This window comes from Eschrichtius robustus, chromosome 2 (assembly GCF_028021215.1).
Source record: "Eschrichtius robustus isolate mEscRob2 chromosome 2, mEscRob2.pri, whole genome shotgun sequence".
Taxonomy (NCBI): domain Eukaryota; kingdom Metazoa; phylum Chordata; class Mammalia; order Artiodactyla; family Eschrichtiidae; genus Eschrichtius; species Eschrichtius robustus.
In genome coordinates this window covers 9,617,423-9,643,199 of record NC_090825.1, presented here as the reverse complement: position 1 = coordinate 9,643,199, position 25,777 = coordinate 9,617,423, and the positions used below count along the sequence as shown (strand labels likewise).

Genomic DNA, 25,777 nt, shown 5'->3' with positions numbered 1-25,777 from the left:
AAAGTTATACAAGTGAGCCTCTTGCCGAAGTAAAAGTTTTACATAGTGTATTTTTGCCAAGGCTCATGTGTTTTTGGAAAGAGTTGCCATCAAAAAATCTCTCTTAAAGATAAATTTATATGACATTCATGTCATTGTTTTAGTTTTTTCTACTCTATTTTCTTTCCACTTGGTAGACTATAGAAATGGTCACGTGAAATACTTTTGAGAATATTTATTGATGATGACCCTAATCATACTTTTATTAAAGGGATGTCAGAGGGAAGGAAAAACCAGTACCCAGCGTGCAAAAGTCTGCACTACCCTGTTGATACTAGTGACTTAGGGGTCCTGGGCAATGGATACACTACCACCCCCTTCTCCTTCTGCCTGCCTGCAGTGACAGGGGGGATGTGGTTTGCAAGATATTTCTCTCTCTCTCTTTCTCTCTCTCTCCATCCCTCCCTCCTGATCCTCCATAATTTGGGGGCCCTCATGCAAAGAGAAGGCAATAAGGGTGGTCCCCATCATTATCTCAAAAATTATAGCTCTTATTTAATTGAGATGTTCTCATCCGAGGAAGAATTTTTTTTCAAGTGTCTTCATCATTTTGCAATTACTTAAGTTTAATTTGCTCTGGGTACCACCTTTCAGTGTTAGTGTGACTTCACCACCAGGTAAACCCAGCCTTCCTTTCCTCACCTCATCCCAGTGGTGATGACCTCAGGGATGGTGTGTGAACTGCACACAGAAGCTGTCTCTTCATTTTATGTTTCATATGAGTTTTCGCCCAAAGCAGCACTCCTCAAAGGAACTGCTAGACAAGGCACTTGATTTTATTTGGCTATTTCCAAAATCAAATCTTTTTCACAGAACCAGGATTTTCTATCTTGGGAATTATTTAGAGAGTGGCCTTTCTTCTGAGGACAATTTCAAAAGAGAAGTTATTGAGATTTGGGGAGCCATGATAGTAGTGTTCAAGCAAATTGATTTCATCCCAGAGAGTCAAGGGCACAAAACTTACTTTGGGGGTGTAGATTCATTTTACTTGCATTGTATTGTATTACAGGCACATTTCATAGAATACCGAAATGAGACTTTGGCGTTTTGGAGTTGGTGGTTTCTTCTTGTTTCCAAGTTGTGAGAGTAGATGGCTTTGTCCATCTTCCTGTGCAAGCCTAGAACCCTGTGCCAACTTACCCTAGAAAGTTCAACACATTCTCAGACATTTTAATCAGCAGTGCGTAGCTGATATTACAAAATCATGTTACCAGATCGTTCTGGTTTAGCAGTGGATTTCTTCAAAGATGTCATCTTAAAGCCATGTCCTCTTTTTTTTGTTTGTATTCAAAAGTTATTCAGGCTTCTTAACTCACTGAAAGCATGTTCTCTGGTCATTGCTATTATTTTCTCGCCCCTTACTCCTATCTGCATTTGCATTCCTTCAAACACCAGCCAGACTCCTTCCCACCAAATCCACTCTCCATTCCTGTGTTTGGGCTCTTCTGTGGCCCTGGCCCTGATGCCTCTGCCTTCCTTTGAAACGTACTCTCCAGCTCTGCCTCTGTGACACCGTTTTCGCCCAGGGGCACCACTCCTGGCGGTGACCTCAGACCCTACAACCAGGGTGGCCTACAAAAGGGAGAAACCATGAGATGAGCGATGCCAGGAAAATGAAAAGTGATGAATACGGCTGCTGGGGGAGCAGACTGCTGATCCCAAGTCATTAGGCTCCCATCTGGGAGGCCACAAAACACAGGCTCCAGCTTCCCATTCCTGACATTGCTGGCCCGGCTGCCCAGCATTCTGGGCAGATATTCCTCCTGACCCAGAGTTAGGGGCCTCACTGACAATTCCAGGAAACTTGGCAGGTCTAAATGCATCTTCACAAGGACTGCTCGTAAATCATGGGTCTGCTCTATAAAAGGTGCTTTTGCTCGGTGACAGTGCTAGCTCATGATCTGAAGTCACGATTCCTTAGAGAGTTCAGGCTGTCAAGTCCCTGGTTAACTGGCTGTAAGCATTGGGTTTTTGTTTTGGTCTTCTGCGCTGCCAAATCGAGAGTGAGGCTTAAACAAGTTTCCAAGTTTGAAGAATTTTTCCCCCTTGTCACCCTTATGCTGTCTCTAACCCTCTTTACAGAAGATACAACCTGAAAAGGTCAGGAAACAACTACGCTGGGTATTCAGGCCTAATGCCATGTTCTGGTCCAAGAGAGCCGTATTTTGGGGGTTGGAACTTCGCAATAACAAAACAAAACAAAACAAAACAAATAATGTAATTGTGAGCCAGATATTATTCTGTAACAACAAAAATACAGCAATTTTAGATCTCCAAAATAATGTCAAGATAATGTGCACCAGACTCTGCCTACTGGAAACTCTTTAATCAGAGCATCTACTTAACAGTGTTCTGCTTCCTTGCCAATTTCACATAGATGGGTTCGCCACTTTGGAGGGGTGAGAAAGACAATTAAAGTAGTCCTTTGGTTTGAGACTGATTCAAAGAGCTGGGAATGACAGCCCCAGTAGGAATTGTCCTGGTCAGTAGCCCATACTGTGTGAGCCAGGACAGCATCGGGGCTCCATCTTCTCCAAATGTTTCCAAAAAATCTTATATCATCATTTATCTTTTATTTATCATTATCAGTAAAAAAATTTTCAATGCTCATCACTTGTACACACACATTTCCAAATAGTAGGATGTAGTAGTCATTAGTTTAAAAAAAAGTTAAGTTTTGGAACTTTAACATTGGATTTACAGTTTTATTTATAATTCTAACATATGTTTAAGGTAGAATTGAGCTTCCATGACAGTAAAGTAGATGAAATTCTATGTGTGTTGAGATGTGCTTGTATTATCTTTAATCCAATGACCTAGGTCATAATAAACCATCCTATGAATCATGCAGCTGTCTTGAAATGTATCCCTAAGAGTTGCTAAATGAAATTACATAATGGAACAAAACATAAACACAAGAATGGAGATAAGCTCCCAAAAGATGACTCTTTGTTCAACTGATGCTAAAAATAGATTTTTCTGTTTAGCCAAAGGACCATTCTTAGGTACTTATTATTTTGTAGACTATTGGAATGGAGTATAATACCCCCAGATTATTTATTAAAAACTGCAGAAGGGCTTACATAACTGTGCAGTCCAGGAAGGTAGCCACTAGATACATTCGACTGTTTAAATTCAAATTAATTCAAATTAAATGTGTGTTAAAATCCAGTGCATGTGTCTAGGGCCCATGTGTCTAGTGGCTACCATATTGGACAGTACAGATATAGAACATTTCCAACATAGACAATACCCATCTTAAAATGCATATACAGTTTTATTGTTTATGTTTTTCTTTTTTTCTTGTAAAAAAGTTACTGGCAACATTTCACCAAGATCCTACCGTATTTTAAAAGGTTTTTGAATTGGTTGCTACCTGGAAATAGTTTGGCGGTTCTCAAAACTTTTATAGATTTGGGGGCCATTTAAGAATCCTTACGAATAATATTCAGCAGAATTAGCACTTCTCCAATTGGAAGTTCCAACATATTAAAGGGAAAATAAATTATTTGCAAAATGTATTCAAGGTTTCCCTAGGATCCATGTTATTCTAATACTTAAAGACTAGAATACTACATGATATTGTTTTAATTTATATTAGTGTACTTTAATATTTATTTTATTGAAAAATATGCTACTAGGGAATAGGATCTTTGATGTCACGTAGGGTTATTAATATTATATATCCAAGACATACCAAAAAGTATTTGTTCTGTTGTAAGCAGGGAACTCTCCTTAGACCCTCCGGGGTTCTTTCCCCTCCTCATGCTCCTGTGGGAAAGATTTCCAGAAATTCCTATTGGAGGCTTTTCTGTCACTTGACAGCTGGGTTCTGCACAGTGGAATGTTGCTCAGGCCCCAGGAGAGCTTCCAAAGAAAAGTGAAGAAAGACAGTCCCTATCTGTACCTTGCAGCATCTTCCGGGAGATTGTTAGCAATGCAGACCCTCAGGCCCACTTCAGAGCCCTGAATCAGAATCTCTTCTAGATCAGAGGCTTGCAAACTTTAAACAAGCATCATAACCACCTTGAGAACATGATAAAACACAGATCCCTGGGCCCCTCCCCCAGAGTTTCCCACTCAGTAAAGGTGGGGTGATGGTGAGGCCACTTCTGATGCTGGCTGATGGAACGGGGACCACACTTGGAAAACCACTGCTCTAGGGATGACTTGTTCTTATATTCGATTGTACATTAGAATCACCTGGTGAGCTTCCCCAAAGCCTGCTGTTTGCGTCCCACCTCCAGAGATCCTGAATTAAATGGCTAGTGGATATAGCCTGGGTACTAAGATTTTTTTCAAAAGTTCCCCATGGCAATTATAACATGCAGCCAGGTTTGAGAAGCCCAGGCTATACATTTCATGCTCAGAACTTCTACTGGGAGGGAAGCACAATTAGATGGAAGCAGCTCTCCCCCAACCCCCATGACTCTGGATGATACTAGACTATATCTCTGGGGTCCAGGTGAGCGCACCAGCTCTGCAGTGCTTCTCCACCATGGATACCCTCATGCCAAAGCCTCGGGACCAGTTTTATTAACCATTCCTTCAGTGATTCCACAAACATTCGTGGTATCTCTGCTATGAATCCTTCTTGTTCTCCTTGCTGGAGGCGCATTACTGAACAAAATCATGGAGCTTACGTTTTACTTCCACTCCTACTGTTGGACTCAAAATAATTGCTTTGTGATGGTAAAGAAAAACCAGAACTGGATAGTAGTTAAAGCGGTAAACACCGTTTCGATTCAGAAAAGAATTTAAGTATTGCACTAGAGGAAGAGAGACCTCAGTATAGAACTGGGCTCAATTTTGAAAACAACAAGGAAAAGGAGGAATGTTTAGCCAAGGAGTAGGTTGGGGGTCAGTGGGTGGAAAATCACTAAGAGGAAATGTCAGGGCTGGGAGGAGATTCTGGCTAAACAGACCTAACAGGATTCTTGCTGAAGGCAGGCCAGAGTGATGCGACATTGCCCGGGAGATGGTGGAGAATGAGGAACTGGAACAGGTATGGAGGGTGACCGGACACTGAGAGTGGAGGATTCTTGCTAAGACTGGACAGTGCAGAGCCATGTTGAGAAGGGAGTTCAGAGGAGCCTGGCTAGAGTTTGGTCAAGGAGAGAAACTTTGTCAGTGGATTGATAAATACATACATATACACACCCACATATGCAAATATGTGAAATATATATATCATATATAAATACACACATATATATACCCATGTATGCAAATATGTGAAATATATACATCATATATGAATAAATACACACACACACGCACACACACACACACACTTCCCACAGAATGTCTTTCAATGGACTCTCTTCCTATACTCTTAATAGAGGATTTTGATATTGGTCGATTAACTCCCTCAGATCTTCACATGAACCTGACATCCAGATAAAATTTGGAATGCTGTGTGTGCGGTGGAAGTGCCTGGTCTGTTATTTGCCAATTGCCGTTCCAAAGCGAGTGGAGAGGCAAAATTGAAACTCTTAATGGAGAGCATCTGTTCAGTCTCTCTACCCCTTCCCTCCATCTCACCCGCGTCCTCTTCCCCACCTAATTCCCACCCCTAATTTCAGAACCTGCCCTCCCCACTTTCTCTTTTTCTGTGTACAGTCCTACCCCCTTTTCATACCAGCCTGCTCTCAAAAAACTTTTCTGCTCCTCCGGGAAAGCCTGGAAGATCCCAGAGCTCCTGCCCAGAAGTGGTTGACAATGTAGTGTTTTCATTCGAATGCAAATTTGTCTCTGGACCAGATTCAAGGAAAGTGCTTTCCCCTCCAACTGTCTCTCCAGCTCCACCCCAGCCCTTGTTGTCTTTTGTGTTCTTGAAAATAGACGAGAGGCAACTGGTTTTCAATTTGAAGACACAGCTGCAGGGGGCTCTTAAAAGCGAGCTCGAGAGAGAGATGCTGAAAGATTTGGAGCCCAGCGTTAAAATCTAGAAAAGGGAGGCGTTTTTAGTCTTTTCATTTACAATTGCTCTGCTTCCTCTGGAAATGCTTTTTCTTTTAAAGCCTGAAAGCCCAAGCATATTCATTCCGACTTCATATTTTCCCCTCCTTTTAACTTATCCACAAAGAAGAACCAACGGGAAAATGGCAATAGAATAAACTCCACGAAGTATATGCTTATTTCTTACGTTCTCCAGATAAGTAGGCAGCTTGGCCAATTTCAGAGGTAGAAACTGTATCCAATGAAATGCCCGTGCGAGGGGGGGGCGGGGGAGGGGAGAAAAGGCTGGACGCCTGAATTTCTCGTTAAAACGAACAGATCGGGATTGCCTGCAAGCAGATCCCGGTGGCCCCGCTGGCTGGCCTTTTCAAAGCGTTCGGGGACTGTTGCGATGCCTCTGGTCTTCCAGAAACCTCTGAGATTTGTGAGCAGCATACGTGTCCCACTTGTCAGACGGGATCCCCATCCCCTGGTCAGCCGCCCTTTGCTCTCCGGTGTTTGTTTGTTTGTTTTCTTTCGGTCGGGCAGGAGCCGCTCCCGAGCGGCCGGAGGGGCGCGTGCGTCTCCACCCCCCCGCGCGGTTCTGCTTCCCGGGGACCCCCGTGCGCCCGCGCCGCCCGGGGTCGCCGGGGCCGGGCGGCGCGCGCGGGGGGTCCCTCTGCTTGCCGCTGGCTAAGAGCGCGTGTTCTCTGCTCTCCCGCGCACAGGGCACCACGAGCCGCGCGGGGCACCTGGCGGGGCCCGAGCCCGCGCCGCCGCCGCCGCCGCCGCCGCCGCCGCCGCCGCTGCGGGAGCCGTTCGCGCCCAGCCTGGGCAGCGCCTTCCACCTGCCCGACGCGCCGCCCGCCGCCGCCGCCGCCGCCGCCGCCGCGCTCTACTACTCGAGCTCCACGCTGCCCGCGCCCCCGCGCGGGGGCTCCCCGCTGGCCGCGCCCCAGGGCGGCTCGCCCACCAAGCTGCAGCGCGGAGGCTCGGCCCCCGAGGGCGCCTCCTACGCCGCGCCGCGCGGCTCCTCGCCCAAGCAGTCGCCCAGCCGCCTGGCCAAGTCCTACAGCACCAGCTCGCCCATCAACATCGTCGTGTCCTCGGCCGGCCTGTCCCCTATCCGCGTGACCTCGCCCCCCACCGTGCAGTCCACCCTCTCCTCCTCGCCCATCCACCAGCTGAGCTCCACCATCGGCACGTACGCCACCCTGTCGCCCACCAAGCGTCTGGTCCACGCGTCCGAGCCGTACGGCAAGCCCTCGCAGGAGCTGTATGCCACGGCCACGCTCCAGAGGCCGGGCAGCCTGGCAGGTAAAGGGCTCGGCCCCGGGGGCGCCTGGGCGCGTGCTGGGGCCCCGGGCAGGAGGCAGGCGGACGGCCGGGCTGGAGCCGGCTCAGGCTGGGCGTGTCCGTGGGCGGGTGTGTGTTCAGTATCCGCTGAAGGTAGGGAAGGCCAGGGTGTCTGTCCCTAGGTAGGCTTGGTAGCATCTGAACTCAAAGCTATGGGTTGCTTCTGTTTGGAAGTCATGCAGTCTCTCAAACTCTTAGTGTCCTCTCTCTCTCTCTCTCTCACTCTGTCTCTGTGTCTCTCTCCCTCTCCCTCTGTCTCCCTCTCCCCTTCTCCCTCTCCCTCTCTCTCTCCCTCCCACCCCCCGCCAATCTGAAGACGAAGATATACATCCTTAAAGTCAAGTTTAATAAAGAATCACATAGACCTGTTGATCGTATCCAGAAAAAGAGTGCAGAGAATAAAAATAACACTGTTTCTGTGATCACCCAGGTAGTTATCTACATTCAGTTGTAGAAAAAAGTACGGAGTTTTCCCAAAGCAGACATTCACCTTACAAAGATTTCGATAGTAGTGAAAAAGTAACCCATGATTAATTGCCTTGAATTTTTACTACTTTGTGATGGCTCGAATTTATTATATTTTGTCTAAGTTTAGTCACTGGGAAAAGGAAAGGACGCTCCCATACCTGTCATTGAAATTACGTAGTTTCCAGCAATGGGGAAAAAGTAACCAGTGATGAAGTCCCTGGAGTTTGTTGCCTGCTTATTAAAGGGACGGAGGAGCTGGGCTGGACTGGGGTTTTGGGATGAAGGCTGCTTTTCTCTGACAGTTCAGAGGAGGTGACATTTCTGTGGTCGTTATGCCTATCAAAGACCAGGCTGAGCTGGTGATTGTCTGCTGGTAGCACCATATGTTCAGCTTAAACGAGACACTATGATTTAACGACTAAAGTTTTGTCTCCTCAGACACCTGACAACCAACCCGGATTTATTGTCTATTTTTTTTTTTTCCTGTTATGAAAGTATTTGGTAATTGTGTCACTACAGTAAAATGCTGCACTCATATGGTTCCCTTCTTGACATAAATGGATGACTGTGAAGTTAAATAAGATTTAAAAAAAGGAACTTGGAAACATGCGAGAGGCATGTCCAAGGGCCTTTTTAATTCAACACAGTAATTGCTGGTGTGGACTGGCCCCGCGTAGCAGGACGCAGGCTGCAATTCCGCTGCCCCCCAAATCTGTTAAGAATGCTTGTTCTCTCACTCACTCCTTCTCTCTCTATAGTAGAATTTGGGAAGTGACACTCACTGATGCCAACCTAGTGCCAGTATCCAAATACCTATTATGTAGGGACTCAGGAGTGGCAATCTAGTTGGAAGACAGGGCTAGGGACCTGTATGGAATCTTCTTTTATATAAGTTTGGAAACTTTGTTTTAGAAGTTTGTAAAATAAGTTACTAGATCGTGGCAAGGAGTGGGAACCTGGGGGAGCTTGTGGGAGACTCAAGCCCCAGGACCCCCTTCCCAGCCACCAGAGAGAAGAGGCAGCTCAGCCCCAGAGAGGCCCAGGTGACTTGCTAAAGGCCATTTCGTTCCCTGCACAGACCTGGGGAAAGAAACTAGGAGTCTTAGCTTGCAGCTCTTTCTCCCAGTGATCATACATGCTAAACTTGGGCATGTTCCACTCTATCACTTTAGTAAAAATAGGGAGTGTGGGTCTGGTGGCAGGGGGATGTGAATGGGGCGGGGAGAGAGCCTGACAGCTCCTTATGTCACTGAATGTAGGAAGAGGCTTTAAAAGTAAATGTGTTGTGAAGATCGCTTATACTCTAATATCTGGAGTGAATGTTTCTGAGGATATGATGCATGTGTGTGTGTGTGTGTGTGTGTGTGTGTAGGAAGGCTTTGGCCAGAATTAAGAGAACTTCAGTTGTTCAACACAATCCCATGTGCCTTCACTTCCCTCCTCATTTCCATCCATTCCTCAAATTCTCTGTGATGCGATTTCATTTTTGCTCCCTGGTGGGAAAAAAAATCATGCCATTGAAAATTCTTGATTTTTGAGCTACAACGAGCACTTTTAATGTTTGAATTACTTTGTTTCAAATGCATACTTTTAAATATTCATTTAAAGGTTTTTTCATGCAAATCGCTGCTGGCGGGTTTTTGAGTTCCAAATTATTCTATAACTCTGCATAAATACTTGGGTTGCATAAGATCGTTGGCTCTATTTAGAATTTAGCAAACTATGGCCCAGGAAAGGTGTGGGGACCGATTCTAACCTTTGTGAGAGATCAGGAATCCTGGAGCTTTTGGCCTCCATACCTAAATCTGTATGCTTGGTACCATTCCAGGCATCGTAAAGTTTTGAGCCACCTGGTTTGCTCACTGAAAGCACCAAGTCAAGACTGAAAAATAGCTTTTGCGTTTTCAGGATTGTGATTTTGGAGATTTGTCACTGATAGCTAGGAAGTGTGAATACAGGATAGACGGTGACTTTCACTGTTGGATGCATTCATTCCTTTAATTATTTATTAAGCACCTCTTAGGTACTGGCACTGATTTCGACCCTAGGGATACAGAATTGATCAATATCAACCAAAATCCCTGGCCTCATTTCAGCTGGAGAAGACAGAAAAGTCACAGGAATTTTTAGCAGAGTGGCCAGGGAAAGCTCCACTTAGAAGGTAACTTTTGAGTCAACTATGAAGGCAGTGAGGGTGCTGGCCATATTAATATCCAGCGGAATGGTGTTCTGAGCAGGAGGGACAGCAGGTTCAAAGGCTGGTAAATGGAGGTGTGTCTGATGTGATTGCAGAAGAGCAAGAAGACCAGTGAGGGTGCATCAGAGAGAAAGAGGGCAAAGAAGTGACACAGGGTCAGCAAAGTGACTAGCAAAGTGGGGCTGGAAGGCCTCTTATCGTCAGTCTTGATGAAGATTTCAGGGTGCTGGCTGTACCCTCCCTGGGAGCTGTTGAGGGTTTGAGCAGAGGAGTGACACAATGTGGCTTAGTCTGTAACAGAATACACTGTAGGGGATCAAGGGCAAGAGCAAGAATACGTGTTGGGAGGTAATTACAGTAATGTAAGCAAGAGACAGTGATGGCTTGGGCCAGCATGGTAGCACTGGAGGTTATGAAAAGTAGTGTAATCCTGGATATGTATATATGGTAGAGCTGACCGGATTGTCTCATGGACTAGGTGATGACGGTAAGAGAAAGAGGGCTCAAGGATGCCACCGACTCAACAACCAGTAGAATGGAGTCACCATTGACTGAGATGGGGCAGGATACAGAGGGATCTGGTTGGTTTGGGGGCAGTGCTGGTATATATTAAGATCATGGATTTGGACATGTGATATCTGTCTATCAAAAGGCACATGTGAAGTAGACAGTTGGATACACAAGTTGGAGTTCAGGGGAGAAGCCCAGGCTGGAGATAAAAATTAGGGAGCTATCAGCAAGTAGATGGTATTTGAAACCATGAGTCTTAGAAGATACTACATAGGAAATAAGTTTAGAGAGAAGAGGTCCAAGGACTGAGCCCAGATGCCTCCCACAAATGTAGAGGTCTAGGAGCTGAGCAGGAACCCAAACAAAAGAAAGATAAGCCAGAAGTGTAGGTCAGTGTCATTTCTTAGAAGCCAAGAGAATAGCATGTCTCATGTAGTTTCAAACAAAAACTTAACGAGGTAGGTGTGATTCTTACCCCCATTCAGCAGATTTGAAAACTGAGGCTTATTATCAATGATAAGTCCCTTGCCCAAAGTTATATATACTTTGGCTGGAAATGACAGGGATACAATTTGAACCTAGATCACTTTGAATCCAGCATCTCTATACTCTTCAATACACATGATACATGGATAGAGGTAGTGTATTTTGTGTTATTGAAGAAAAACACCAAAGATGTAGAAATACAGTATAAGTTTTCAACTTATTTAAATGACCAGTGATTTATAAGAAGCAAAAATATCTCAAAAATGTGTCAACATCCTGTTGAATATGACCAACAGTACCAATTTTTGTTCAATTTCGTAAAGCAGATAACATCATCCTTTCATTTTCCGGTTTAGAGCAAAATTAATCCTGTTAAAAATAGAAATCTGAGTTGTAAATATGCATTAAAGTTAAGTCAAACATCAGAAGCTTATTTTTAGGTAAAAATGAAATGGATTAAATGAAGATTCTTAGCCAACGATTGTAATCAAAACTGACCTAATATGGAGAGGAATTTGGTCCAGGCGTGTCTGTCTTGTAACCCTGCCAAAGGGACATCAAACGCACTGTTTAGAGGGATCACTATAAACCCCACATTCCACATATTTGGAGATCTGATTCATTCCCTGATTTGTTAATACTTTCAGGTGCACCTGTTATAAGAAAGAAAAAGAAAAAAAAAAACGTCTAATCCTGGATAAAAGCTTTGCAATCTGCACTGTCATGTTCTCAGAGGAAACCTGAAGTCTCCTCAGGTGATGAGCGAGTTTGTTTATCCCACAGCACTTGGGATGTGGTCGGAATGTAATGTGATACCTGGCTGCTTCAGCCCCTTTAAATTGCATTTCCTGAAGGCGATCTCTCCCTGCCTGTGGACAAATGCTTGAACAACTCTTGTGAACTTTCTGGCTCACGCTCAAGTAAAAAAAGAAAATAAAAAATCCCAGTTTAGATTTACTAATTAGAATGTGATCAGCCTGTGATATCAGTCAACACTTTCATCTTCTTTCCAAGGTGGTTACAGCTGGCTGTCAACCAGAACTTCCAGGGGTTCTTTGGAACTGGACCTCCCTGGGGACCCTTCCCCAACTGCAGAAGCTCCAGTGCTTTCCCCGCTGGCCACGCCCCTCAGCCCCTTCCCCCTCCTCAGAAGCTCATGCTCTCAGAGCCCCAGCCTTGCCCAGGCATCTCCTTCTGGCTCAGAAAGTAAAATAGATCTCTCTCCTGCACTGTGCACTCAGCCATCCTGCACCCCAATGCACTTGGGGAGTATGGGCTGATTCCCACTCATTGACTATCTCCAGCTTCCACCAACAAAGTGATTATTCAGCCAGCCATTTACCCTCTACAACTCTGGGATCCCATTTCACAGCAGGGAACCCACGTCTGAGTGGAAGCCCGCTCTCTCCAGGCTCTCTCTCCAGAGAGAGCAGGTACTAAAATCTCTTCAGCAAACCTCCTCTGTACTTGCTGACCCCTGTCTAACAGCCTCCGTGTGCCTGGAGGCCCGGGACTCCCAGACATTCCTTTTAAAGTCACTCTGCGCAGCATCTGATTGCAACTTACATAGTATCTGATTGCTGTCCAATTGCTGTCCATCCAGGTCAGACAGCAGCAGGCAGAGTGTCGTTTTAATATCCCGTTTCTGTGAGTTAGTTAACAGCTGGATCTGGAAATGTTTGGGATGCTAGGGACCCCAAAGGCTTTCCTGATGCCTTTCTTTTTTGTTGATTCACAGAAATTAATATCTTCCCTTCTCTCCCTACCACATGGCGACCTTGCTAGTTAAAATGGGGTAAACAGGTCTTTTTTGTTCTGTTGTAAGAGAGTGGCATCTTTATGTAGACTTCTGTGCTAGGCTTTCCAATGTTATTGATACTTACATGATTTTGATCATGCTTTAATTTAACGGGGAACATGTAAATTTAAAAAATGACAGCGTGTCTTGGACAGCAGTTAAGCTAACATGACTCTCTCAGCTCATTTGCCTCCCCCAGTCTCAGACCCTCTGAAAAATAGAGTACAGAATTACAACGGGGAATGCAGTCACAAAAGAGACAAGAACACAGAGGCCAGCGGGTGGGTGTCGCCAACAAGCAAGCCATTGAAAATTTTCTGGAAAGCAGAGTAGGTAGGAGTGATAAGCAATGAAAATGTAGACGTTTCTCCCAAGAATCTGCTATGTCAGCGTGGCTGTCTCGCGTGAGTGTTTGGCCAGGTTCAACCTTCAGAGTTCGGCTGGGGGGCTGAAGAGAAGTGAGGCTTAAGGTGGAGGGATTCACTGGAAGCCAGAGCTTGAGACAGTGGCTCCCTCCTCCCATCACAGCCCCTCCCTCCTACCGAGATGGCGACCCTGTGGCCGGTGTTTACTGCAGGGAGAAGACCAGGTGTGATCGCTTAAAAAAAACTGAACAAACTGCCTGAGGAAGTGAGACTTCAGTTATGGCTGTTAGTGGCCTAGATAAAGTTCATTGCCTACAGGCTTGTGGGGTGATGGGCTGGCAGGGGGCTGAGAGCTGCCGCCCACATTCTCATTCTGCAGGAAGGCTGCCAGCCCATATGCCCACCCTCCTCGTCATAAATTCTAATACAGGGACGCACAGTGGAAAACATTTCTGTTGATGTCGTAGCAGAAGACGCTGCCTCTGGGTTTCTCCTTCTCAAATATGAGAAATCAGCAAGGATTACTGAAGGATTTGGGTGAATTAGTGGCATTGAAAAAAAAAACAAAAAGAAAAATGAACTGCCTCTCAGAAGAAACAGAGATGATTTACAGAAAAGGGGGAGATTAAAAGAAACAAGATAAAACTTTAGATTCAGTACTGAGAAAGATTTAAGAAGATCTTGTATTTATTAAGTAAGAACTGGGTTGATATGTGAAAGGATCAAAGAACAAGAAAATCTCTTTAGGCTGTAAAAAATATAACTACCCATATTAAAAATTTGATAGAATGAGTGGGAAGTAGTCAAGGAAATCACTGGGAAGGGAGAACATAAAGGGAAAGAGACAGAAAATGAGAATAATGCAGCAAGAGCCATAAAGGACAATTCTGGGAGATCTGACATATTACTACAGCCCCAGAAAGAAAATGGAGAGAAGCAAATTATCGATGAAGTAATGCAGAACAATTCCTCAGAGCTGGGGGGCCTGTGTCTTCATAGGAAGTACCCTACGCTTGGAATAGAAAATATTTCGTCTTCTACATCATGAAATTTCACAGCACCGACGTAAAATAGACCCTGAAACCTAGGGAGAGGAATAAAACAGTTGCCACCTGACTTGCAGTAGTGATACGGGAGGAAAAAAGAACACTCAGGTGATGCTCTCAAAGTTCTGAGGGGAAATAAGTTTCAACCTAAAATCTGTACACGGCCAAATTATCCGTCATCTATAAAACGAGTATCAGATATTTTCAGACTTGCAAGTACTCATGAAATCTATCTCTTAGGCACCCTTTCCTAGAAAGTTACCACAATTGGAGGATGTATTCTAGCTAAATAAGGGCATAAAACAAGAGGAAAACATGGTACCCAGGGAAGCAATGTATACTGACCAGAAGGACGATGAAGAGAAATCCCTGGGGGGTGGAAAGGTGGGACTCAACACATGAATGTTGACAGTCAGGAATGGAATGTTGGGGAAATTCCAAAGGAGTCTGAGGCATTTTAATATTGATGGACAGAGCAAGTAGAAGCATGAGTAAGAGTAGTGAATTTACTTGCAATTGTAGAAGAAATCATTGCATTCTGTTGAGTTGCACAAATACAGGATGCAGTGATTAACAGCATGGATTGAGGGGCTAGACAGACATGGGTGCATATCTTGGTTCCGTTACCAGCTCCGTGACCTTGGGTAGTTGGGTTTGGTTCAACAAGTCTTTACTGAGCACCTGTTTTGTGCCAGCCCCTCTTCTAGGTGCTGGACACACACCTGTGAACAACAGAGGCCAAAGCCCCTTCCTCTTAGAGGTAATGGTCTGATGCTGATAGGATATTAGATGGTGAGAAGAGCCAGGTGGAGAAAGACTGAGAGAATTAGAGATGTTCTAGGGCAGGGTGGCCAAGCTCTCCACGATAAGGTGTCCACTGAGCAAACACCTGAAGCCGGGAGCCATTGCGGATGGACCTGGGGAAGGATGTACCAGGCAGAGGGAATAGCCAGTGCAAGGGTCCTGAGGTGAAATCATGCTTAGCCTGTTTGGGGAACAAAATGGGGCTTCTCTGAGATTGCATATCCTATTGTGGGGATAACAATACTGTAGCAATTATACAGAGTCCTTACAAAGATCATATGAGATTGAGATCATGCCTATCAGTTGTTTATTAGCATGTCTGCATGTTAAAAGGGCCCAATAAATAACTATCATTACTATGGAGAATCATGATACCAGCCCGGCTCTACTGGGCATTCACATATACATACAATGAAAGTCATGACTCCGGGGATCTCCCTTGACTGGAAGTGGGTAGGAGTGACGTCAGTTCAGAAGTAGCTTGTGATACCAAGAGCTGTGAGAGAGGACCAAAGGCTGGGGGCATCCGTGGAGGGAGAGGCACATCCAGGTAGGAGGATCAGGAACGGGATCTTGAAGAAGGCAGCATTTGAGGGGGAGTTTAACGAAGTGCAACCGGACAGGGTCAGTCACGTAGGAGAACGAGGTGTAGCTGGGGAGGGACGGGCTGCATATCGGTTATGGGTAAGTGTCCAGTGGTGCCCTGAGTCCATGCAGGTTTAAGGTAGAGCTTAGGGCAGGCACCGGGGATGTACGTGAGGTCAAAGCCACACGTGGTCTGAGGTCTGCTCTCCTGAGCTTGGCTCTAAGGAGGTCTGACCACATTCAGGAAGCACGGGGGAGCTAGGGATGGTTTTTCTGAATAGAGACTTTTATCCCACTTCTTTTTAATAAGGGTCCATGAGATTTTTTTGAAAGAACAAATTCACCAGAGCACCTTGTTAGCTTCTTTTCACTTGGGATTAGGACCCCAGGAGTATGGGAATGACTATTTGAGACGATGGACATGGAGGCAAGGTGAGGGTGTGTGGGGTTTGAAGAGGAACGGATTAAAATAAGGACCCGATGCTGCGCAGTGAGGCCAAAAATAGATGGGTGGATGGATGGATGGATGGATGGATGGATGGGTGGATGGGTGGGTGGATGGATGGATAGATGGATAGATGGATGGATGGATGGATAGATAGATAGATAAAAATAAGAACCTACTGTAGAGCATAGGGAACTCTTCTTAATACTCTGTAATGACCTATATGGGAAAAGAATCTAAAAAAGAATGGATATATGTATATGTATAACTGATTCACTTTGAGGTACACCTGAAACTAACACAACACTGTAAATCAACTATACTCCAATAAAAATTAAAAAAAAAAAAGGGACAAGTTCTCCAGCTCCAGAAATGAGCCAACTCTCAGGACAATCCCCTTTTCCCTCGTTGAGAAACAGGCTAGGTAATGTTCAGTCAGATGTTTCTCTGGTCCTGAAGTCTAGAAACCCGTCTTATTTCTTCAGTGCTGCAGATCACATGGACGGCTGGTAGAAATAAGAGTCTGCTGGCAAAATGCTTTTAGATATAATGTCAAATCAGAGCAGGAAGTGATAGGATGGGAAGAGAGAGAGACACGGAGACACACGCAGTCCTGCCTTGGTTGGTCACCGGGACTGTGGCTTCCTAGGGGGTCCCCAGCACCCAAGAATGAGAAAGCCTAGCTTGTGTCTGACCCCATGGTGTGAGTTTCTTCCACTCTTCAGACTCCATGCCTCTGAACTTAGGGTCCATGGGACATCGATGGTAAAATATGCCTTGGTTCCTCGGCAGTGCTTACACATTTTAGATCACCGGTGTGGGTTAATTTGGGCAAACAGGTGTCTGTGGTAGCCACTCACTTTAAGTATCAATGATCCTAGTTAACCAATATCTCTGCCTTAATAAGTATGAGGCTTCTTTTAAACATTTTTTCTTTTTATCTAAGCAAGAGGGATTATGGAGAGACCAATAGTTTTAGTAGCTGTGAAAATAACCTTCAATAATTAATAACTCAAAATCTCTCAAAATGGAGTTCATTTGCAACCAAGCCTTCATCAAAATCCCTCCCACCACAATATTTAACCAATGTGCATTTTATAATTTTTTAAAATTTATTTTATTGGAGTATAGTTGACTTACAATGTGTCAATTGCATTTTGTAATTTTTAAAAATTTGTCATATTTAGCCCATGTTACACATAGTATATGTTATGTATAATACATATTTCTGCTTATTATCTATATTCTAAATGTATGACAAAAATCACTATGCACACACCCATGTGTATGTATATATACATACACATATATGTGTGTGTATATATATATGTGTGTGTGTGGGTGGGTAGTTTTATATATGGATAAGACTTTGCATTTGCCATGGGATAACTAAAGTGAAATACCTACAATCTCTAAAGGCTCATCTCAAGCAGATCTATTGATCAATATATGTATTTTTTGTGCTGTGTATTACGAAAGCACTGACTTTGCTACAAAGAAGAAAGTATCCTGAATTTTCCTGCAATCAGAAGAGGCAGAGCATTTAAATAAGTGGGTTTATGGGCTCCCTGAGGGCAGCTGAGCCCTCTGCATATTTCAGAACTCCTCACCACGCCTCATCTAGTAGATATTCAACAGATGTCTTCAACTAGCTATTATAAAGCTAGCTAGTTGGTGAAAGTGTTACATCCCATTGATAATTGGAAATCATCCTTAGTACAAAGCGAAGCATGAACACAAAGAGATACCAGGTTCTCCCCAAAGTGAGTGAACTATGAAAAAATTACCAACAGCTAACAGAAAAACTTGGCTCAATGGGTATTAAAAATCTGAAGGGTAAAATGCCTGTCCTCTCACCTCTGAGTTTCCCAGTGCTTTAGAAAGTGGCTTCCTATGTCTTTAGGTATCACAGTATTAACAGATGCCCAGACAGCAGTCTGTGGAATGTCATAGGCTCACCTGGAGAGCTAGCAGTTCCCTGTGTGTAACTCCAGAAACGAAAGCGATCATAAAAACAGACTGCTTATTGTGTGGCGTCTGAATATGCTAAGGACCTGCCCAGGAACCTGCAGGTAGAGACTTGGCAGCAAAGGAACCAAAGAAAACCATTAATGGTCTTGACCCAGTGGACTTGAGCAGCACTTCCAATTTCTATTTGCTTGTAAATATCTTCACACATACTTGATAGCATTGATTTTTCCTGTCTGGCTTCCTGGATGGTGCCTGGGCCCACGGGTGCCAGGCTATTAAAGAGGGGGAGCCCGTCCTGATCTGGAATGATACCTGCCTGCATTCCTTGGTGTTTCTGGCTTCAACCCTAGCTCTCCTTGAATAGACTGGCAACATGTGAAAGGGGTCAAAACCTCCCGTAGGAGATAAGTGCACACATATGCGCGTGCGCGCGCACACACACGTATTCATTTAGGTCACAAGCTCAGCTGGTTAGAATCAGATCATGCCACAGTCCCTTCTGTGGCTGAGTCAGTAGCTGATAGTGGTTGACACTGCCACACGCAGACCCTTCACCTTGACAGTCTTCTAGCATACGTAGTATTTGTTCTGCACTGGAAGAATCAATACAAATTTCTGTACTAGGAAAGCTCAGGTAACATCACCACTGTACCATAGCAATTGGTGGTTAGTAGTAACTTCTTTGGATAACGTAACAGACCAAAAAAAAGTGGGTGGGAGAATTAATAGGCCTCATCAATCGTGCATTTATTAGGGAGTTAATGTTTTAATATAACTTGTATTCAAATAGTAATTATTCACGTGTAATTAATTCAGTGACTAACTGGATTCTAAAACACACACATACACATATTAAAGCTTTTACCGGAAAAGAATCAAGGAAGAATTTTAGTCCTCGGAACTGTTTATTACACAGCATAGTTCCTCTCCTCTCAAACTCCTTTTTTTGTATGCCAAGTATTATGTTGAGTAATGTAATAAAACTTTAATAAAAGTGTTGATATACAGAAATTATAAAATGTAAATATAGAGAATGACTAATCTATGAAACAGCTTATTTGCCATTTTTCCCCCCAAAATTATGTTGAGAGTTAATGGTGTCTTTTGCTTCTGGAATTATCACTAAGGCCATTCCATGGGTATTGGTGAAACATAGAAAGCAGTAGAAAAATGATACAGGGAGAATACATTTGAAGTTTGCATTTTATCAGCTAAAAATCAAATTTTTGAAAAGGAATGTATACATCTATCTATGGTATATCTAGTACAATCTGAGTAAAAGGCCGCTGTTTAAGATGCTGAGATGCAGAACATCTTAGTTCAGATATTTTTCAAAATATTTAAAGCAATTTATGAAGAAAATTGCATACCTTAGCCTACTTTTGACTGATACAACCCTTCTCCTTATCCATACATTGAGAATTTCCTCTGTGCCCTTTGATGGGCAAACCACATGCACAAAAATGAAAACTGAGCTTCAGTCCCCACAGCAGTCAGCTCTTTGGAAAGCAGAATGAAGATTTCCCATCCCTCCCAGCCGAAGTCTGTCTTTGCATCTCGATATAACAAAAAAGATGGGTCAGGAGCACCTTGTCCTGGATTCTTTTCTTGGAAAGATTCGTAATTGTCCCTAGCGATTGGGTCTGGAAGCCAGACTCCAGATGTACTGTTGGCACATTGCACTGATGGGGTATTGAGAAGCATCTGTGGAGAGATAAAATGACACTCGTTGAGTGTTATCCGCCTTGTTGATAAAGAAGAGTATCTGTGTGGATGTGAGACTATCTCCGGGGCTCCAGAAGGATGCCAAAGTTGAAAACGTCTAGCAACCAAGATATACATCCACAGCTAAATCAGTAAGTCCTGGCTTCTCAAAGGGTGGTCTGCGGACCAGCAACAGCAAAATTGCCCAAGACCTTGTTAAAAATGCAGGACCTCAGGCCCTTCCGCAAACCTGTTGCATCAGAACCTGAATGTTAATCAGGGGACTCGTGTGCCCATGGCATTTTGAGAAATACTGAAACACACAGCTAGTCCACTCAGAGCTACTCTCTACCTACCCTGAGATAAGAAACCAAAAGCAGACGGGCGCCAAACCACCACTGTCTATCTTGCGTGTTTCACTAGTACTAGTACCATCTTAGACAAGTAGGTTTCCACAGGCTCTTTGCTTGGAGCTGTGTGTGAGTTGACACAGAACATCATCCAGTTCAGTGTGGACAGGGAGCCACGTGACCCTGGACTGAAAATAGAAATGGAAACGGTCCATCCCAAGAAGGCAAAGATGTCCGACTCCACATCACTCATGCTTCATTACCACTGTCTCCTCACTTTGTGTAGTCCTGCCTGTCACAAAAGGAACTGAACAAAAGAAGCCTATTTTTCTAACAGCTTGGGAAGAAATGCTTGTGGTTAGGGAGGAAAGACAAGGGGATAAGATCACGGGGGCACACTTACTGCTGCATCCTCACCAGGGATTTTGGCCTTTAAATTATTCTCACTGGAAAGTATTTGAGCCCCAATAGATGACAGTATTCATTTGGTAAAAGGTGAGCTAAAGTGTCGTAATTACGATAAGTTGTATTGGAAACTTTATCAAGAAAATTGCAGAAGCAAATGCTTCTGCGTTTATTCATTGTCAGAGACCGTGTGAGCGTTCAAGTTCTTCGTGATAGCAGCAAAGCTGTATTACGTTGGCAAAATATAGGAATGATTTATGAAAAAGATGAAACAGGAGGAAATTTTTTGCTTTCCAAAACAGTCTTATCATAGAATCATTTTATATCATCAGATGGCCTGTTTGTTACACTGAAATTATTAAGCTTCAGTACAATTTTACCACTGAATACAAATGAATTAATAATCTCCCTTCCAAACAAATATGGCTTGTAGCCTATAGTATAGGAAATGTGTCCATATATTGTAACATTTATAACAATATGAGATAAGATGTCAAACTAATTCAATGAATGATGATCATTTGCAAATGAAATTTAGTGCATGGACTTGACTCAAGATATACAGGAGATATTTGAGGGTCCTTTAAATACTGAAATTAATATGTGAATTGGCATAGGAGTAGGAAGTAGATTTTGGAATTTCGATTTGTGTCAAAAGCAAAAATCAAGAATAAATCAAGTAGGTATCATGGCGAGCATTTCTTACATCTAAGGTGTAATATTTACATCTCTTGGCCATTTACTTAGAACCCATTTATGATATTAAAAAGTTAACCAAGATTATGTGACCTTTTGTATTTCTGAAAGTGCTTTTGCCGAGGTCATTTTTCTCCCAGGAGTGTAATGGTAACAAATATCAAGCCGGACTTTTTAAGAAGTTCAAAGTGCACAAAATAACTAGTTCAAAGCCATAAACTCTCACAGATGGAAGGCGTTCTGCCTACACAGGCCATGCTGCTTGGCCACGTCGCCTAGTGATGCCAGCATATCTGCAGGGAACATACCCTGAAATCAGAGCATTCAGCAAGGAGGAGGTGCAGTGGGGATTTGCGAGGGCAAATCTGCTTTTATTCCAGGCTCTATGTGTCTCTGTAAAAGTCTTATTTTGCCCTTCAAAGATGTGGTTTCACTAATAAATAGCAATGCATGAACTGATTGCACACAGAATTTTTTTAAAAAAACCCTGAATTCTTAGATTTTACTTTGGACTTTACGTCATAGCGCAAGAAGGTTATAGCTCTTCTTCTGAAGACAGCTCTTTATCTCAGAAATGAAAGCACTCAGCTCTGCCACCTGGTCACAAACTCATCGAGTCAGCTTGCTCTGGTCCACTGACCGGTATGTCATTTAGGTCCTTCTTTTCCTCCTTCCATTTCTTTGCAAATGAGCATGTGAAACTGGCTCCCAAATTTGAAGAGAACAGGTCAATGGCAGTGTGTCCTTAAGAACCTAATATTGATATTTCCAAATGAAAACCTGCAAACATTTGTTTCTTTGCAAAAGCAAGTGAATTCACGTTGAATTAGAGAGCCAGAAATTGTATAGTATAGAAATAAGAGAATGTGAATGGGTCCCAGTGAAAAACAGAATGAATTTGTTTCGTTCTGTTCAGTAAAGTAATTGGCATAATGTGGTAGTAAATGATATTATTTGAAGAAAGCAAGAAATGGTAAATTGAGGGTTGTAACACATTAGATATTGATTTCTTTCGGATATGCCTGTCTCCTCTCTCTTTGATTTATCTGGCACAGGGAGGCTGTCAGGGTGATTCCTGTAGTAGAGTGACGAGGCATGGGGTGCCCATTAAATGCACCTCGCTGCTCCGCGCTTAGATGGACTGAGTTAGAATCTTTTCGGGGTTGTGTTCTGGAATCAGTGTTTCAAAGTCTCGCAGATGATTCTGCAAGGGAGAAATGAAGATTTGAGAACTAATCATATTCTAAGCAATGAAAATTCAAATGCAAATATATATATAGGTATGTATGTGTGTGTATATATGTGTATGTGTGTGTGTATATATATACACATATATATGTATGTGTTTGAGCTGAATCTTTGGTCATGCAGTTCTCATGAGTTCCTTATGTGTGATCTCCTGTTGAATATTTCAAATCCTTTTGCTGAAGATATGGTTACTGTGATTGTGAAATTGTGAGTTAAAAAATATCTGTTCAGTTTTTATAATCAGTTGTGGTATGAACTTATAAAGAGTTCGTATACTAACTGGCATTTCTTTTAAAAGACAATATGGATTAAATAGATAATAAAATCACTTCTGTAAGTATTCTGAACTGACTCTACTACAGAGGGCCATTGCTCTCACTGCTGGTCCCCTCTATCTGAGAAACACATGAATCTTCCTCCAACACAGCTCCCTTAAATAGTCTTCTGCTGGAATGTCAGATCCTCATAAAGAACTTTCTTGACCACCGTATGAAAACAGTATACCCTCCGAGACTGTCTACCCTCCCCCCACCACTTTATTTTCCTTCAGTACCTTTATCTCTAAATGTGATGACTGACTTATTTTCAAGGCCAGGGACCTTGTGTGTCGTAAGCATCATGGTGTCCAAAACTTCGAGAAGTTGCTCACTCAGTAAATATGTGTTAAATGAGTGAACGTATCAATCAATATGGATTAACTGGCATGGGTAAACGCTCTATGTAAAATCTAGCAAGTAGAAATTTATTTGCAAATCAGTCTAGAAGTGTTTTCTATTGCTGGTCAAATGGAACAGAGCCTGTTGGATTCTCTCTCTGTGGATTGGAGGCGTGAGACGAGCAAGGCAGTGAGGATACTTTACCCTTTCAGCTTTGTAATTATTTTCCATGTCAAGAACTCCCTGCAAGTCCGTCACTGGCTTTCCTCTGGATCTGCAGATGTTTGTTATCTTCGCTCAGCAGGTTTAATTTATGCCATATCCCTTTCTAGAAAGGATTCCACCTTCTCTTGGTTATTTCAATATTTCTTTCCCTTTGAACTTCATTCATTCCTTCATTCTTTACAATTATCCATTAAAAGGCACCATTAATTTTTTAAGAAAAAATAAAACCTTAAAATTTACATTTTCCAATAATACTTCACAAAATTATCCGGTTTTTTTCCATTTATAATATTTCACAATTAAATCTCTTAAGTTGTTTTTGATATTTTGATAGTTTAAATTATAGTGTTTGTGTTTTAGAATCAAAAGATGTATTTTCATGAAATAACAATTTCTTGATTCTAAGATCGAATGACGTGAGAATACCTATTTTTACGCTGCTTTATCAATTGCAGAGCCCTTCACACAGATTTCTCTGACCTTGATCCTCCCACAATGCCATGTCATACAAACACATGTACTATTATTTGTATTTTTACACTAGAGGTAACCAGGGCTCAGAGAGGTTCAATGAATTGCCTTGATTTGCCCAGCTGGTTAAACACAGATCTGGAGCCCAAATCATGTCTCCCTATTTCAGTTTGTTTGGGAAAAAAATGACACAAGAAAAGAGCAGTAGAATTAATACTTTAGATGCTATTTGAGTTTACTTCAAACTGCTGGGCATTATACGTCTGTGCTCCTAAGGCCCCCTTTTGTGTGCAGAATCAGGGGGGCAGCCATGCTTTCAAGCTTCTGTTCCCCAAAAACTGGGTTCACTTCTCGGTGGGTGTCGAGCCAATAGCCACAACCAAGCCAAAGAACAGGGAGAGGAAAGATTTATTACTTGCAGCAAATAAGGAGAACACAGGGGATCTTTGCCAAAGCAGTCTCCCCAAACAGCAAAATTGGGGACGTTTTAAGCTAAGGGTCCATGCATATTCATGAGGGGGCTTGAGCAGAGGAGAATTCAGCATAGAATTGGGGCACAGGTTGACAGAGGCCAAGCTTTAGCTGGTTGAAGTCAGGAAGGTCAGCATCATCCTTCCATCCTCTACCTGGGTGAGGGTTTTAGTTTCTGCAGAACTCAAAGGTATATTGTTATGTATATCCCTTAAGGAACCAGGACCCTGCCCCAAGGCTGCACTGTTGTTTCTTGAATGCTCCTCCCTTGTTTCTGCATTCCCTCCCTGAAGATCACTAATTACTGAGACCTGTTCATCGGCAAGCACTGTAGCCAGGCGTAGATCACAAAATGGCTTAGGCCAAAATGGGTTCTCTTCTGTCAAGAAAGCCATTCCTGGTTCTCTTTCTCCAGGGACCCCCTAACCTATCTGCTTACACTTCTGTGTAGGAGTTGCTCTTGTAAGTGGTGGTGCTGGAGTGAAGGTACCTACAGAGCTCCAGGGGATGTCCCAGGTCTAGGGCCCCTCTACTCTCCAGGGTCCAGTCTGCCCTCTGAGCCCCTGGAGACCATACCTCCATCTGTTACCCAATGCAAGTTCCTGTGCCCGACGCACAGTGAGGCCAAACAAACCCAAACGTCAGCGATTGGATCAGAGAAAGGTTTATTGCAGGGCCAAGTCCAAGCAAGGAGAATGGGTGGCTCGTGCTCAAGATACCCTGAACTCCCTGAAGGGTTTCAGCAAAGCGTTTTTAAAAGCCAGGTGAGGTAGGGGGTCACAGGGTATGTGATCGTGCACGGTTCTCTGATTGGTTGATGGTGAGGGAACAGGACAGTTAACACTATCAGTCCTTAGGCACCTGTAGGCCTCAGGACTCACGGTCATCCAGTAGTTAATTTCTTCCATTTGGTGGTGGTTTTAGCATCTGTAAAACAACTCAGGAAGCGTGCATGAGATACTGTTATCAAGGTACTTCAGAGAGGAGCTACAGCAGAGGACATGGGGGGAGGGGTCTGTCCCAGGAAGACCCCATAGGGTCCTGCTTGGTTACACGTCTCTGCCACAGAACTGAACCTCTCCTCTCACCTCCCATCACCAGCACCACAGCCGAGTGGCCAGGAGTGACCAGTTCTGAGCAATCTGAGCATCCAAGTCAGCCCTAGCAGCAGTGGGCCAGTGACTGAGGTCCTAGGACACATGGTAGCTCTTGTGCAGCAAGTGTCTCAAGCCTGTTCCTGCATCAATTTGCTGGTTCTTCCCAGTCCTCCGGGGCTCCTGGACCTGCAGGAGGGCCTGGCCTGCACAGAGCACCCATGTGGTTGTTACACTACCCTTCAGCCCTCCTGGATCACAACCTCTCTTAGCCTGTAAGCTGAGCATTCATGCTTCAGATGTGAGTCTTCAAACCCATTGATTTCAGGAACATACTATATATGAACACTGCCAGGGCCTGGGCTCTCTAGACCCAAACTTTGTCTTCTGAAGAGGAGAAGTAGGATGAGTAAAAGCATATGATAGCATTGAAAGGTTAACATTGGA

The 25,777-nt window shown here is 43.7% G+C and overlaps 1 protein-coding gene across 3 annotated transcripts in view; it reads left to right on the top strand.

The window, feature by feature from the left end:
- Positions 1–25,777, top strand: part of CTNND2 (catenin delta 2) — a 779,068-nt gene that overhangs the window by 367,443 nt on the left and 385,848 nt on the right. Inside the window, exon 6 of one of the 3 annotated variants that reach the window (XM_068531918.1) lies at positions 6,708–7,296. The exons of the other annotated variants lie outside the window; for them this stretch is intronic. Coding sequence (XP_068388019.1) covers positions 6,708–7,296 — 589 coding nt within the window. The remainder of the gene's footprint in view (positions 1–6,707; positions 7,297–25,777) is intronic. 3 annotated transcript variants of the gene reach the window in all.